Source organism: Crassostrea angulata, chromosome 5 (assembly GCF_025612915.1).
Source record: "Crassostrea angulata isolate pt1a10 chromosome 5, ASM2561291v2, whole genome shotgun sequence".
Taxonomy (NCBI): Eukaryota; Metazoa; Mollusca; class Bivalvia; order Ostreida; family Ostreidae; genus Magallana; species Magallana angulata.
This window is the reverse complement of record NC_069115.1, coordinates 41,917,312-41,934,010: the sequence shown is the minus strand read 5'-3', so window position 1 is coordinate 41,934,010 and position 16,699 is coordinate 41,917,312. Positions and strand designations below refer to the sequence as shown.

General features: G+C 30.7%; 2 protein-coding genes across 2 annotated transcripts; both read right to left on the bottom strand.

The window, feature by feature from the left end:
* Positions 1 to 552: 552 nt before the first annotated feature.
* On the bottom strand, positions 553 to 3,438 carry LOC128182843 (uncharacterized). Its single transcript, XM_052851598.1, has 4 exons — positions 2,860 to 3,438; positions 1,248 to 1,309; positions 916 to 1,068; positions 553 to 821 (listed from the first exon to the last, which is right to left on the bottom strand). The coding sequence occupies exons 1-4, from the start codon at positions 2,946 to 2,948 to the stop codon at positions 646 to 648; spliced, it is 480 nt and encodes a 159-aa protein (XP_052707558.1). The 5' UTR covers positions 2,949 to 3,438; the 3' UTR covers positions 553 to 645.
* An 8,642-nt stretch (positions 3,439 to 12,080) lies between these two features.
* Positions 12,081 to 16,525, bottom strand: LOC128182838 (uncharacterized). Its single transcript, XM_052851593.1, has 4 exons — positions 16,154 to 16,525; positions 15,551 to 15,612; positions 15,205 to 15,357; positions 12,081 to 12,854 (listed from the first exon to the last, which is right to left on the bottom strand). Exons 1-4 carry the CDS (start codon positions 16,267 to 16,269, stop codon positions 12,247 to 12,249), a joined length of 939 nt encoding a protein of 312 aa, XP_052707553.1. The 5' UTR covers positions 16,270 to 16,525; the 3' UTR covers positions 12,081 to 12,246.
* Between the last annotated feature and the right edge of the window lie 174 nt (positions 16,526 to 16,699).

The window sequence follows — 16,699 nt, the reverse complement described above, 5'->3', positions numbered from 1 at the left end:
ATACTTGTGGCATTTTTTTAAACGTTCATAACCGACAAGCTTTTTTTAAGAGCCACCTGTTACAACCAGGAAAATATTTGTTTGGTTTCAGGTATATTTATACTATTAAGTTTCTATCAATAAGTCCCAAATGCAATTTCAAGTAGAATTTTGTTACAAAATTCATAAAGAGTTTACAACATTGTTAAATGGATCATTATATCAATTCATTACGACGTAGGACAAGAAGTAATTGCCTGCATGAAAACTTATCAAAGGGTATGATGCAGTCATAAAAATGAATTATATATGTGTATCAATAAATAAGGGATCTTTCATAAATTTTATATAATTAATATATGATGTACTAATAACACATAGAGGAAACGTGATAACTATTATATTAAAGACAATTAATCTTAAAAAAATTTTGTCACTTACTCTCAAGTCTTTTTGTAGCCAATAAGTTGTAAGTTATAACAAATGAATAGAACATAAGAACATACGTGCACTGGAAGATTAAATTTCTCCTCTGTGACAAAATAAAGTCAAATTATTTAGCATCATTATGAAAAATTAAATTTTAGACACATATTTGTTTTGAAACTTTTATTATATGAAATGATTTTAAAAATAGCAAATTGTTTTAGTTTTGCAAAAGCAAAGTTAATAATAACGAAGTCTATGCACAAATGAGGACCAATTCCTTTCATTTTCAAAAGACCGTCTTTTCATTTTGTACACATAAGCAATAATAATGAAAGTAGCAAAAAATCCAAATGCTATTAATCCAATGATGATGTATTTCAGTTTAATGGATTTTTCCTTTGATGTATTATAATCTGAAGAACAAATATTTCTAAGTTAAATAAATCTTGCATATGAAACGTGCTTAAAAATAATATTAGCAATTACCAATATCTTAATTGACTATACCTTGACTAGTTGGAATATCGGATGACATACAACCAAGTTTTGAATTGCACTCGTCTAGGTTACAGTGTGAGCAATCTTGTTGACAATATTTTCCATAATTCGGATATCTGCATGGACTTGAACAGTTTTCTCCATAAAAACCAGTTTCACAGTCTTTTAAGTGAGAGGAAGGATAAACATTAGCCATGAGCATGCATTTTACCAACGATCAAAAAATACGAATATGAACAAAGCAAAATCAAATATCATTTTATATTGTTATAAGTACGTCCTGTTAATCGGTGAAATGAACACATAAGGCTACGAAAATGAATTTTGAAAATTTAACTGACCAATACACTTGTTGAATGCTTCGTTCCACTGGCAGTCTTTATAACATTTCTGTTCTGAAAATCTATTTGAAAAATTAACTTTAACAATGAATTTACGTCACACTTTTAATAAGGTTACTTTATTTATTTCATTAGCAAAACTTATTACGTTTTGTTTTATTATGATTTCACAATCTTTGCAAAAACATTTTTATAAATAGATTTCATATATGGTATAAACACGTATTTGCAAAGACATTGCGATTTTCCAGATATACATTTACACATGTATAATAAGTAGGTAAATAGGTTTGTTCTGAGGTTGTCCTTTCCTGTAAAATTAACAAAAAATGTTATAAAACAATGTAAATCGTTTGGTTTTGAACTTCATATATATGTTATCGGTCAATGGCTTTTATTCTGAATCTTTCAATATTTCGTTTTTCTCGGGAAAATTTGACTAAACTATTTATGACGACATTCCTGTTCTTAAGATTTAAGTCCCAATATCTTCGAATTGTTTTTACATTTTTGTATTTATTTGGCTTACGTTAGCTAGAATGATAGTTATGTGATATGTGATAGGGGAGATCAAGCTCAAATTGACCCAAGATTTAACCAAAAATTAAAAATTAAATTAATTTTGTAAAAACGTAAAAGTTGTTTTCTTTTTAAACGTCGGGGCTTGATTAATTACATACGTCTCATCTCATAAAGATCTTTTAATGTCGAAAAGAAATTTATGTCAATGGTTTTTTAAGACGGGAGAAATATATTTTGTTAAAATATAATTATTTGAACACAATAGAGAACCTGGCAGTATAGAGCAACCAGAGAACTTCACCCCACAAACATTTAAATTACAATCTTTTTATGAATATTTTTGTACAAGCAGCGTACTTATATAAAAAATGTCAATGATATTACAATGGATTCCTGATAGGACCATCTACTTGCCCTATCAACATAGGCGTCGGAACCTGGGGGGCTAGGGGGGTTGCAAAGTTGGACCTAACCGTTAGGCACATAGCAGCATAGAGGGTTTAGCCCCCCCCCCCCCCCCCCCCACTTTTTCTCGTCGGAAATGTAATTGTTCACCTTAAAGGATTGAGACGTTGGAGTAAAAGGCATACTAGCCCCCCCCCCCCCCCTTTCAATTTGCTTCCGACGCCAGTAATCAGGATTATATGTAACACAACTAAAGACGATAACGTGTCAAATTCTTTTAAATAAATTTTATTTTTTTAAAATTAGAATATTATTTTAAATGTAATAACATAGAAATTTTAAATCACATAATGTGAACAAAAAGGAATGAAAAGTAAAACTCCTTTTAATTTTACAAAATTCATAAACAGTTTACAAGTTTCACATCTAATCGTGTTTGAATTTAGAATGTGACCTTTATAAAATCAATGTACTTTCATTTTAATTTGTTGTTTCAGTATATTATGTGATGCATGTACAAATAGTACTTCAATTAAAATACAAGGAAATTAGAACAAAATATCAGAATTATCTCTTTGAATCATCATTACTTCAATTGCCGCCATTTCGTTTCAATTAATTTCCATATCTTTACCAAACATATCACAAAAATATAAATATTTGACACAGTGTAAGAAAGCATTACCTTTCGCAATTAAAAGATGCACAGAATATGGTACAGCAAAACAGAGAAATGGCAAGAGAAAGCTGGTATACCATGACGCTGTTAAACATTTCTGATATTTCTTGTATTTATAACATTTGATAAACATTTCCTCCCTATAATCATAATGACATTCGTCATTTCCACAAATGGTTACATCCAACTGACACCAAATATATGGCGTAAAATATATTATCAAAAGAGGAAGTCAGACATGACTCTCTAGCTGGATCTTTATCTTCAAAAATGTTTAATTCTATCAAATATATACATGTATACCAACATTATTACTCTCTTATCTTGTAAAAGTACATGAAGTAAGAATATCAATTCTTATTACATATGCATATTGATTCAGCAACCATTGGGTTAATCATAAATAACCTGTTCCTTCGTTTAACGTTACTAATGTTGTCTACTTGCTGTGGTCTTGGTCTATACGAGCAATTCATAGCATACATGTATTTTATGTTGACTAAAATTGAATAACCAAAGGACTCATCACAGGTCAATCTTCTTCTACGCGGCCGAATGAAAAAGATCGTGGTATGTGACACCATATGCCGGAAGAGGAGTACAACACGTACAGAATGTATGATACAAAATAATGTAATTTTTTTGGTTTCCTGTGGTAAAGAAAAGAAGTCTCATTAAGAACTGATTATCTAATATTTAATTGCTAGTGCAATAGATCTTCTAGAAATGAACATATCTTATTCTTTTAGCAAATTATTTTTTTCAAAGTCATTTTTTTACTGAATGTACATCGTAGACATCAATTAATAAACTGATTTAAAACACCACTTCTCCTTTACAATTCTCATTTACGTGTATCTATGTTCTTATCTATGTTCTTATATTTTGTTCTCTTTATTATCTTAACTATATGCAAAAATCATGTTCCTACTTTCCATATATCAGTAGTAAGTATACAGTATACAGAATCAAATTTACTCAAGATACATTGTAACTGTAGAATACATGGCCTAACAATAAAAACAGTTCTTTGTACATAAATTAGCCAGTGTTTGTAAATATTTATTTATATTCTAGTACAGAGAACTTTTCATTGACACACACCAAAATTGTAATTATATTTTAACAAAAGTATTGTTGAGTCTATGATATTTGCTTAAATTTTCTGTTATATATCTGTATCATATATCTATATTGTATTGTCTAAGGTATGTTTATGGCGTACAATGACAAACATAGGAGATCTAAACAAAGGCAATTACAGGACAGCGGTTAACTTGCTCATGACTTGGTCTTACTATTCTTATTCCAGAAGAATGAGGACAACATACATACTTTGTGGCTTAGATAATCAAGGCTGTTTCCAATATTTAGGTTTTAGTTTATACCAAATGGATGGACAATTTGGAGACAAGGGAGAGGGTATCTAGTAATCTATTAAACAACGTTGTAATTACATCATGATTTATTTGAATATCATTAGAAATCAATCAGAAAATATTTTTTAGTATTATATTATTAAAAAAATACTCCAAGGCAACTTACAAGAAAATCTGGTTTATTTAATTTTCATAATGTTTACCTTTTTTTTTTTTTTACTTTTTTCCTACCTTGTGATATAGAGAATATGCGTTGTTTATCATTTTTGTGGATATTATGAAAATTCAAAACCGTTTACAATATTAAATATCTAAGACTTCAAAATTGTTTTTACAAGCATCTTTGCTTCGATAAAAATGCATTTGTACAGCAGATCATATAACAAATAAGGAAATTGTCAATGTTTCCTGTTTCCTGTATTTAATCTGTGCAAAAAGCCTCAACCCTCAAAATAGAATAGTTGTTCTAAATTACGAAGCATTTGGAAACTAAGTGTTGTTAGATACATTTAGAAACTTTACTATTTTAAAAGGAAAACATGATTTTTATCTATGGCGAAAGTTTTTGACGTTACTAATGTTATATTTCTTTAGTTACGGGTCCATTTTAACAAGACCTTGGACTTTTGGTAGGACGTAAATGTTTATTTCTTGCATCAAAACAAGGTAAAATAGGCGCTGGTCTAATGATCTATTCATGGAATGCGTAAGTCTTAGCTTAAAAACCAGAAAAAAATTATTGATTTTTACGAGCCATGGCTGAGTGGCCAACAATGAAATAGACAGGCCTACGTTAAATTGCTGTTTCATACAATTACCCACAGTCCAAGCACTTGTTAAAATGATTCTATATATTTTTTTTCATTCTTTATATTTTCATTTTAGTCCAAAGTCCCTCTGAGGAGTTTCGTGGTCATAAACTGTTGACATACTGTATCCTATGTAACACAAAACGTCATTCTTTAAAATTGAAAAATGTTACGAGGGCAATTTTTAGGTTCTGTTCACTATAATTTCAACAGTATTTTGATCAAAGACCCTTTGACAAACAGTACCTCAAACTCCAATTGCATGCTCAATAATAATTTTTGGAGGAAACAAAATAATTTATATCAGCAGGTTTTGCCAAGCAGCGCAATGTGTGACGTAGAAAAAACGTCAGCCGTCGTTGTTAAACCCATCACATCGTTTACGGGAACATTCACGTTCTTTTTCCGAAAATATATTAGAAAATAATATTTTTTGAACATGTACTCAGAGTCTACATTCACTATGCATTTCTAGCTTTGTTTTTAAAAAATTTCCTAAGAAAAAACGATCTTTCGACTTCCAACTTGCCCTGTATTACTTGTTGTATAACATCTTTCTTCCTGAAATGTATCGCTCAGCATTTTGTCATCCTTTTTTATCGGTCGGGGTTTCAATATCATTTGATGTCATTATACTATTATATTATAATTTTATTTACTTTCAAGATAAAGATACTTTCTTAAGATTTTATTCAAGGTCTTTTCAAACTTTTAGTATTTATGGGTGCGCTGCCTCAAACGCTGATGTCGTCATTTTAATACGAGTTCACACTTTAACTTGTCACTAAACGCGATATAAAATCTTTAAACATTTCGTTATAAGCAAAATCCTTTATACATATCCTAATACATGTGATAGAATAATTAACAAATCAAAATCCCTTTTTATTTGAATTTTTATTCGAAAAGTATTCGTCATCGCGATTTTCATTTCTATATGCTGATTTTAACTTTTCATTTTAATATGACATTGCGCCGCGTGTCAAAATTAAGAACAAACATGCTTTCATTTTAGTAATTTAATTTCATACAATATTTGATATCAAAGCATATAACGCAAATTACGTGAACCCTTTGTGGCAGAAGTTTCATCTTTCTGTGTCTTCGTTAAACTGAATAACGCCACTTGTATACGCTATTTTCGGACACACCTCGAATTTCTCTATGAACAAAAACATCATTCATTTGAAAGAGCATCAATATTCTTTTTATTTTAAAAATACTTAATATAATAGTACAAAATAGCAGATATATACCTGGTATAATTACACTGAAGCTCTATTTATAAAACATATACGGAATGAAATCAAATGTAATGCTATATTTAGATATACATTGTAATTCAGTAATATCAGACTGGATAGTTCCATGAACTGAGTAGTTTTAAGACTATGAAGAAAATTATTAAAATGTAAGACTCAAATCTGTATTATTGTTCAGCTTTAAGGTATTTAAAAACCACATAAAAATCGAGCTATTTTCGTTTAGGTAGTATAATGATAATAGGAAATGTTACATTAGTTTTCATTATCTTAGAAAACCTTACTCTTATTTAAAGCATCAAATTGCTCTTTGAATACTTTATCGATAGTATCATCAAAGGAATACATTAAATTTTTTTCAGGCTTGAAGTGTACTTCCTAGCATGTAAATTCCGCCGTCCGTAGGGTCGTTATTATCACAAATTATAGTATATTGCTCTGGGGGTCTATGATTAGTGGAAATAGTGTGTTCTGTTACCACAGACCCAACACAGTGTGCGTTTTCTCTTAAAAATCTCGTGAAAAACCTTCTGTTTGTTATTGTTATAATTAAGAAAGCTTCAATCACCATCACAACTCCAAATCCGACAGAACAACCAATAACCAAAGCAAGATTTGAATCCAAACCTCCTTCTTGCTTTCTAAAAAAAATCCTTGTTTTATCAATTTTAGAATTCAAAGGTGATGAGAAATGTATTATACTTGTACTGTAAATTTCAGATACATGTAATAGTTTTAAAAAGTTCCTTCGGGGGAAGGATTATGGATCCTTGCCTTTCTTGTTCGACCGAAAAACGCGACCAAAGCCATTTGTTTGAAGCAATCCCTAGACGAAGGTTTTATTTGTCACTGATACGTACCCATCATCACCATTCGCAGCGCGACTGAAATTGTGGTTTTTAAATTGCTAATTATTCGTAATTGATTAAATCTCACTGGCTCTTAAAGTGTGTCGTGCAATCGTGGTAATCGTAGAAAATAATTGACCGTCAAAACATTTTCCACTATCAACACGATCATTTTCAACGGTAAATTTTCATTATCATTGTATCCGATTGCATTGTATCGTTTCTGAGCGCTGCATGTCGTATTTAATAATGCTCTCCTAATTGTGATGATCTGAAGCAATCTTAAAAGAGTCAAACAACACACTGCGCTACGATCAGATACGATCTGTTAACATAGCCAGTCGTACGAAAAAGATATATCTGTCGGGGTCAAATCGTAGTTCATCTTCCATCTTGATCGTGTAAAATCATAATCATGATCACGTCCCATCGCAACAGAGCACATTGGCCCATGATTAACGTATTGTAACGTTTACTAACGTATCTGCATGTATTCAAAAGCGGAGAATCATGTCGTGATGTTCGGATCAGATCGAGATTCAATCAGAAATTCTATCTAAAAAAAATTATCAGAACCAATTTTGTCGTATCTAACGGGCAATGAAATTGTGACATATTGCGTCACCTGGAATACGCTTATCTTGACCTTAACTTTTCGACGCTCAACAAAACGCATAAGGTCGTATCGCCTCGCATCACCTCGTACGTAGGTCAATCATTTAAGTGAAGTTCCACGATCAGCTACGAGTTGTCAATCGTAGTGTCAGACGACAAATCGCATGACAGTGAATACCTAGCATCAGGCTTTATTTTCTGTCAAATTGATTTAATTCAATACATTTAATTTATTGTATATCTGCTATTCAGACATAATATCAATTAAGAGTACCTTTGTATATTGTTACATTACTTAAACAGCCAAACGATGCATTGCACACTTCCTGCTCACAGTGGGAGCATTCCTGTTGGCAATCTTTTCCAAAATTTGGATATCTGCATGGACTTGCACAGGATGAATCTCTGCCATTCAGTCAATTGAAAGGTGACTGAAAGGTAACTGAAAAGTTACTGAATGGCATAGCTATGCCATTCAGCCACTTTCCAGACCATTCAGTTATCATTCAGTTGACTGAATGGCAAAGCTTCATCCTGTGTTGAAGAGTTTATTCCGAAAAAGCCAAGCGGACAGTTTGTAAAATTATATTAACAAGAAACGTATTCTTAACAAACTATACAATTGAGGTTCATAATGGGTTGGTTTTTTTAAACTAACTTAACTGTATAGGGTATAGTACTACGTATATGCTCGCACACATGAAAAATGCATTATTTACTACAAACCAATATATCTATTGTCTATCTCACTCCAATGACAATCTTCTTGTCAATTTTCCTTGTCTTTCCTTTTCAGAAATAATATTATTTAAGAAAAAGTATAATTAAAGAAGTTTTCAAAATAGGGTAAATCATTGATATATACATTAGCTAACAGAAATAAGTTAAAATGAGCAAATCAGGTGACATTGGGAAAGACAATCTCAAATTGTATTTAATTCATCGAACTCAGCCTTATATATTGACGCAGCAGCTGCTTTTCTCTAAATACATTATCTTTAATTGTTCATAGAACTATTTAGCTATTGAAAATTTATGCTTGACACATTATGCAGTCTATAGATGAACAAAATAAGATGCAGCAAAGGACGCGAACTGTTAGAGAGGGCTAATGTTTTATTCCACTAATTTTGCACTGCCTCTTCCCGTTTTAAATTTCCTCATTTTATATTCAATTATTATCACTTTTACTTTTACTTACTAGTCGAAGTTAATTAATGTTTTCACAAAGGAAGAAAATAGATGTGTCTCACATCTTTATATAATTTCTTATAAAAGTTTTAATATCCATTCTAACCTGAGGTAGACATAGTGTTACACATAGTGTTACATTATGACGACTTGCCGCAAAAAAAATTCATTGATATAACATTCGTTCACAAAATTCTTTAACGTAATAGGTTTTGCAAATCAAATATTTACTTGTGCACACGTATCAGATGCCTTGTTTTAAGCTTATCTTCGTGTAACTTATCTATCGACTAGCAATGCATTTATGTAGTTTTTGTAATAAGTCACAATATTTAAAGCATCGTTACTTTGCACACGTAATCATTTTCATATCCGAAGTTTTCCTCAATGCTAGCTATAGATGAAATGGCATAAGAAAGAGTTCGTTGACGACCCAGTCTTTTAGTGTTTAAAATCAAAACTAGGTTCAATATTGTAATGGTATGTTTTGTGTTATTTAGATTTGTGTATCTTTTGCAACTAACATATTGAAGCTCCGTCCATCTGTCCCACGTGAAATAAAATGTATGTATATGTAAAGGCGGTTCAAAGCACGCGATCGCCGATGAAATAAGTTGCCGAGAGTACAGTGGCACTACGGATGAAGCCGAAAACAAAGATATTTTAGACATTCTACCAAAATGTGTTAGGGCTACAACTGTACATGTTATATAACAGACATCAACGAGATACGTCACAGTATTGATACCGAAAAGACATCACCAATCTAACATCTTCATTACAGAATCCATGGCATTTAAAGGACCTCAAACAAGAATTGCGTCCCGATAAACATTTAAAAGATCTTATTTTGGAAAATGAACTCTTCCATAATCACATATGATATAGCCTATATAACATTGAATATTAATATTGTTACAACAATATTCTCTTACAGAATATCGAGTCTAGAAACCAAAGGAAACAAAATGCCGCGATACAACCTGCCGTGCCTTGCCTTAGCAAATGACCTTTAATTGTCAAACGTGTGCAACTTTTAAACTCAGAAAATATCAGATCATGAACAATCTTGGAAAGAATTTTAAAAAATAGTTTAAAATTACGAAATAATTTGTTTGCTTAATTTGAGTATTTTGTCTATTCTCCTGCTCAATTTTAATGCTTATATGTATTGAATATGAATTGTATCTATATGAATACTGATTGGAGGTCAATCTTAAAGTGAATAAAGAATGAACAAAAAAAATCAATTTTTTTAAAGAAACATTTAGTTCTATACTACTGGATTCTCCAATACATCGCGGTTTATAAAACGTAAACTCCCCCGAAACCATTTTATGTCGTATAATACAAATAAATATTTTGAATTCATTGCTTATAATCTAATTTTTTTACTCTTCATTGTAGATAAAAACGGGCATTTGATCTTTAAAATGACGTAAAATTGTACAAAATTCAAACATAACGTCACGCGTATTGATACGTTTTTGACGTTAGTCTTACTATGACGTAGGCAACATTCTTTATACGATATAAAATAATGTTTTAGCCAATCAGAAATCGCGTTACAACCGAAATTAAATTATTAAAGAATGAACTAAAAAGAATTCAAATTTTTGAAAGAAACATTTAGTTCTATACTACCAGATTATCCAATACATGTTGCCTTTGTTTACTACTCTGTGCAGTTGGATCGCCGCATTCGCACATTATATACTTGGTATAGCATACAGTCTTACAACCAATCATGTATTGTTCTGTTATCATCAATTTATATCTTTTGTACATACATATAAACTAATGCAAATTAAATGGCATAAAAAAGTGCATTTATCTGTATGAATCATCAAAAAGTGGAGTAAAACTTATTAGTTGAAAATTGTGTAAAATACCAAGTTTCTTCCTCGTTTTCGATACACATGCGTGCATTGCAGAAACACATGGCTATGGGGAAGCTAATTTTCTCATGGATGCAATGCAGTATCAATGCGTTCGGTTTATTCTTCCTTTTTGCTACATAACAATCTGTTAAAGTTACAACTGCAGAGGGTGAGAAAAATGGAGACTTTATAAAAATAATATTGATATTCAAATAATATAGTGAAAATAAAATAAGGGAAGTGAAATAAGAATGTAGATTTAAATAAACACTTAGATCTATTAAAGGCATAATAATTTTTATTAATTGCATTAAGAGCCAACGAAATGGCGATTTCATAGGTTAGTAAATATTTTCTTGGACTAACGCATGGGCTAAAGTTTTTAAATTTTATCAATTTAAAATTATCTCATTTTAAATATTTAATGTAAGTATATTATATGATTTTCTTTAAGAAATATTCTATGTAATAACTTTTAAGAGTTGACGATCTTCTTCTCCCTTTAATCATCCTACACGCAAAGTATTAATTGTCAGTAAATATGATTATTGTTTATTAATAGGTTGTCCGATTGGTTACTATGAAATAAATGGTAAAGTCAATGCAGATACCCAAATGATGGAAGAGATTGCCAACAATATTGCTCTCATTGGGCGAAGAAAGCGTGCAATTTTATCTTTGGTTTCCCGACAACTGGTACAATAACCGCTGTGGCAAACCGAATTGGCGATGAATAATATTCTGAAATATGATGCCTTGGCAGCTAAAAGAAAAACGTTTTCAGACAGCACTTACTGCAAAAAAAAAGAAAATACCGATTGTTGCATAAATTTAATAAAAAAAAAATATAAGGAATTTTGCGGCTAAAAAAATAATACACAAATTATTAGATTTCAAAAAATCATAATTTATTTAAATCTTAATATATTTATAAAGATATGCGTTAGTTATTAAACTCCCCAAAAAATCGCACACACTGGCACTTCAACTTACATGAATATAGCAGTCCGGCCATCCAGGTTTTAATAATCCGATACGAAATACCAAATTTCTATTGTAATTACAAAATCATTATCTTTAACCATTGAATGTTCGACTTAAAATTAGTATATGACAAATGAGCGTCATAATTTTGCATAAATTTATTTATTAAAAAACTTTATTCATCTGTAATTTCTTTTAAAGATATAATACAAGTAGTGCGTCTAACAGAGGTATTTAGTCGAAATGATTTCAGATTTTTGTGTAAAAGGTTCTTTATAAGGGGCATATAAAAAACGTCGCTATTGAACGCAGCATTAACAACAAAAACGCGACGATATCTGTACATATCAAAACATTGGTAAACGAACTTATAAAACCCAGAGAAAAAATAAATGTCACGAGTATCATTATAATGCAACACATCGTTACATGCATGGAGTAATATATAAATCATTCAGTTCTCCAGGATCCAATTGGTTTTCGCATTGATCTTTTTTATTTGTGTTTATCCAATTCAGCAACGTTTTTGCCCTCGGTTCATTCTCAGAGCTACATGACACGGCTTCCATATATTCTGGACTATTTTCGTGATTTAAGGTATTGCTACTTTGACCAATAGCGTCGCCTGCAGTTGTTTGATATCGTTGGGGTTCCTCGTACTCTGTGGTTTGAAATCTGTTGTAGGAGTTCTCGGTTTGGTTTATCTCACCGAGAGCTATAGCTGGTGATGTGTTGCTGATGCTAACTTGCAGAGCTCTGGATATCCAATGACGATGAACACATTTTCCCAAATATGTAGATGTGAGCACTGTAAGTAATGCTAATATTATTATCATCAATTGCCAGTTTATTTTTATCCGATTACCAAGACCTTTATTCAAGTTTTCCCCAACGTTTGTTTTATGATTTTTTTGATTTGTTGAGGTACCTTCGTCTTTAGCTTTACTTGAATGATTTAACTGTTGTTTGGTACTTAGAAAAGTTACACCGGTAACGGTAGTTTCTTTGTCTTCGCCAGTCATTATTCGTGATTCTTAAAAAAAATAAATTCACAAATTTATAAAGACTTGAATTTATTTCTAAGAGACAATTAGCATAAGTAAAATTATGTTCATGTTTTCTGTATAAAAAAACTAAGTTTATTGTGTGTTCTAGTAAGTGTTTCACAAGATACTGTTAGTAAAATGCATGAATCCATAGACTTTAGTGGTAACATGAGTTTTATTTAAAATTCCTTTGAAAAAATTAAAAACAAATTAAATTGATAATAACGTCGTAAATAACACAAACTTAAGTTTGATGATAATCAAGAATCCGTTTTCATGAAAGACACAGCTATTTCTTCACTGTTTCATTCTTTTAAAATATTCTTCAATGTTTTGCACATTTTCTTACAAAGTTCTTCCTTTGAAAACTAACACAAAACTTGAATGCTTACATTCTGGGTTTTTCCTTATCATTTTCCTTGTAAATCTTGCACAGTTAATTTTGACCAATCACAATATTCGATTAATTCCAACTTGTTTTCATAGATTGTCAGATATGACTTGCATTTTAATTGATTTTAAACAATTTTTGATTTTATAAAATCCTTTTTGTGTAAAAAAAAATTTGAACTTATTTATGATATATAAACAGTAGTTCAGGATAGATGAACGATATATAGATTTGAACTTTTTGGTATTTTAGAAAAGCGGCGAAAAGAAACGATCCGCGCAAAAAAGATAACACATTTTGATTCATTTAATTCTTCTTTATAATTCTTTCGTAGTTGTAATAAATACAAATGTTACAAAGAACTATATATGATATTAGTCAAATTTGGCCCCCATAAATCGCTATTTTTAAAGTGATTCATGTACATTAATTTGTTGTGTTATTCTATAAAAGAGTTAACATAAAAAAAAGATTTCACCTTTATATTTGATTTATATGCACTCACTGACAGTATATGACGTCAGAAGTGAAAATATTTTTTTAATTCAATCAAAATCAGTCAAAAATGGACATTTTTTCTATCTTTTTTCGAATAAAAAATATAGAGCGACTTATAAGTATTGGAGAGATACAGCTTTGGTGAAAATGTTTTGTTTATTCAAGCAGTCGCTCAATGTTTTCTTAAAGAAAAACTGCTTAAAACAAGCTGTTTTATGCTAAAAATGCGAAAATGGCGGGAAACAGTAAGTTTAATGACAATAAAATCAAAATGAAAATTCTGAAGAAAAAATTTCAAATTATATTTGTACAAATAAAACAAAGAACTACAGTGAAATGACAATATTTATTTAATTGGGCCATTTTAGGCTCAAACCATATATAGTCCTTTAGAAAACTTTCAAATATAATCGCATAGTTTAGCTTAATAAGGTCTCCGTTATAGCAATGTATGTGATTGTTCTGTTTATTATTATTATTCAGTTCTTCTTGTTATTGCTTTGTTTCTCTTTACCTACTCTTCTATTTTATTATTTTTCTTACAATTTATGTGCAGGCGAGCTCTCGTACACTACTTGACCGATTTTCAAATAAAGGTATACGTTTACTCAGAATGAAAAAAAAGTCCACTGATGATAATGAAAAACCATCTATTGTGTGTTAAAGACCTATCATGGTAGTGCTATTTTTCACTTTCAAAAAAGTAGGTCAATGAGTCTCCTGACACTGAACATTATTTTACAACGATTGATAAACAAGTTCTAAAACTTATATCATCATCTTTTGTTGGCACGTATGTTAGCGCGAGGGGGTCATTATTGTGGGAGGAAGCCGGAGTCCCAAGAGAAAACCCAAAAATATATGAAAATATTTAATCAAGACAATCTGAAAACTGTTTCGTCACTTGCTCGTCAGTCTTCTTGTAGCTAATAAGTTTTACACGTAACATCTTGAAGGGGAATAAAAGGATAAAAGTTCCGTGTGTGAGGGTGTGTTCAAAAAATTAATTTAGCATCATTATGAAAACATTTCTCCCAGAATATGAATTCTTTTTAATTAATAAACCATTTGTTTTGAAACATTCATTTTACGCATGTTTTTGCGGGGTTTTTTAAATATTAAATTGTATTTGTTTTGTGTTTCTGGGGTAAAACTACCAATGCATAGATAATAATAACAAACTCTCTGCACAAATAAGGACCGATTCCTTTAATTGTCAAAAGACCGTCTTCTCATTCTAAACACATAGGCATAATAATAATGAAAGTAGAAAAAACTCAAAATGTTATTAGTCCTATGATGATGTATATTTGTCAAAAGGCTCTTTCCTTTTATGTTCTAGTATTATAATCTAAAAATAAGTTTTTAAAGCAAAACTGTTATAAAATTAAATAAATCTATATATGAAAAGTGCTTAACAATAACATTAGCAATTATCTTTCGTGTACCTCGACTAATGAGTACATCGGATGACAAACAACCCAGTGTTGAATTGCACTTTTCCTGACCACATTCTGAACACTCTTGTTGGCAGTCTTTTCCATAATTGGGATATCTGCATGGAGTTGAACAGTTTATTCCATAAAAGCCAGCTCCACATTCTGTCAAGTGATAGGAGAGAACAACCATTATAGCCATGACCATACATTTTACTGACGATAAATAAATACAGTTATGAACAAAGCTAAATTAAATAGCATTTCATATTTTTTATAAATAAGCCATGTTATCAGGTGAAATGAAAACATACTCCAATGACACGCCATGAAATTATAACAATAAATTTCAACTGACCAATGCACTTCTTGATAATTTTGCTCCACTGGCAGTCCTCATAACACCTCTGTTCTGCAAATCTTTTTAAAAATAAAACTTTGACAATAAATACATGCCGCAGTTTTATTTAGGCTTCCTTACTTATTTCACAGTTTTCAAAAGCTAAACTAATCACAGTTTGCATTCATTATGACTTCATGATTTGTCCAAAACCAAATATCTAAATAGATTTCATTGATATTATAAACACGCTTTTGCAAAGACATTTCAATGTTCAGGATATGCATTTCTAAAAGCTGGGTCAAAAGGCGTGTCCTTTCTTCAAGTAACAATAACAAAAAATGTTACAAAACAATGTTAATCGTTTGCTTTTGAACTTCATATGTATGATATCGGTCAATGTTTTAAATCTGAAACTCTCAATACTTTGTTGGGTTTTTTTCGTTACTGTGGTATGCTACTTGATATATGTACATGCAATGCTTGCAATGAAAAATACTGGGAATTTGAATTAAAATATCAGAATTATCTCTTGCGGTTATTTCGTTTTTGCTTACTTTTTTATATCTTTACCAAGCATATCACAAAATAGTAATATTTGATACAATAAAAAACCATTACCTTTCGCAATTTAAAGATGCACAGAGTAAGATGCAGCAATACAGAAAAATGGAAACAGAAAGCTGGTATACCATGACGCTTCGAAATATTTCTGATATTTTTTGTCCTTGGAACATTTGTCGATCATTTCCTCTTTATAATCGCTACATGTATGTCATTTGTCATTTCCACTAATCTCACTGATATAAGATATATGGTTAGAAATGTAATACCGAAACCGGAAGTCATGTGATTATCGAAATAGATCTTTACTTTGAAAAATGATAAATTCTACAAAATATATGAACCCCACATTTTCACTTCTTATCTTTAGAAAGGTACATGTAGTAAGAATCTCAATTTTTGTTGCATACGCAGATTGAATCAGCAACATTTAAGTCAATTATGAATAACCCGTTCCTTCGTTTTACGTTACTTATTTTATACATACCGTGGCGTTTCTATACGAGCAATTCACAACATTTTTTATGTTGATGAAATTCAATAACCGAAGGACTAATGAACAATATTCTACTATTCGGCCGAGTGAAAGAGGTCGTGGTATGT

What these genes read in the sequence shown, in the direction of transcription:
- LOC128182843 (XM_052851598.1), bottom strand. Translation starts at nt 2,948, where the DNA reads ATGTTTAACAGCGTCATGGTATACCAGCTTTCTCTTGCCATTTCTCTG. An exon ending in GCATCTTTTAATTGCGAAAG is followed by an intron (nt 1,310 to 2,859) that starts GTAATGCTTTCT and finishes TTTTTCAAATAG; the next exon opens with ATTTTCAGAACAGAAATGTT. An exon ending in CGATATTCCAACTAGTCAAG is followed by an intron (nt 822 to 915) that starts GTATAGTCAATT and finishes TTTGTTCTTCAG; the next exon opens with ATTATAATACATCAAAGGAA.
- LOC128182838 (XM_052851593.1), bottom strand. Translation starts at nt 16,269, where the DNA reads ATGTTCCAAGGACAAAAAATATCAGAAATATTTCGAAGCGTCATGGTA. An exon ending in GCATCTTTAAATTGCGAAAG is followed by an intron (nt 15,613 to 16,153) that starts GTAATGGTTTTT and finishes ATTTTTAAAAAG; the next exon opens with ATTTGCAGAACAGAGGTGTT. An exon ending in AATTATCAAGAAGTGCATTG is followed by an intron (nt 15,358 to 15,550) that starts GTCAGTTGAAAT and finishes ATCACTTGACAG; the next exon opens with AATGTGGAGCTGGCTTTTAT.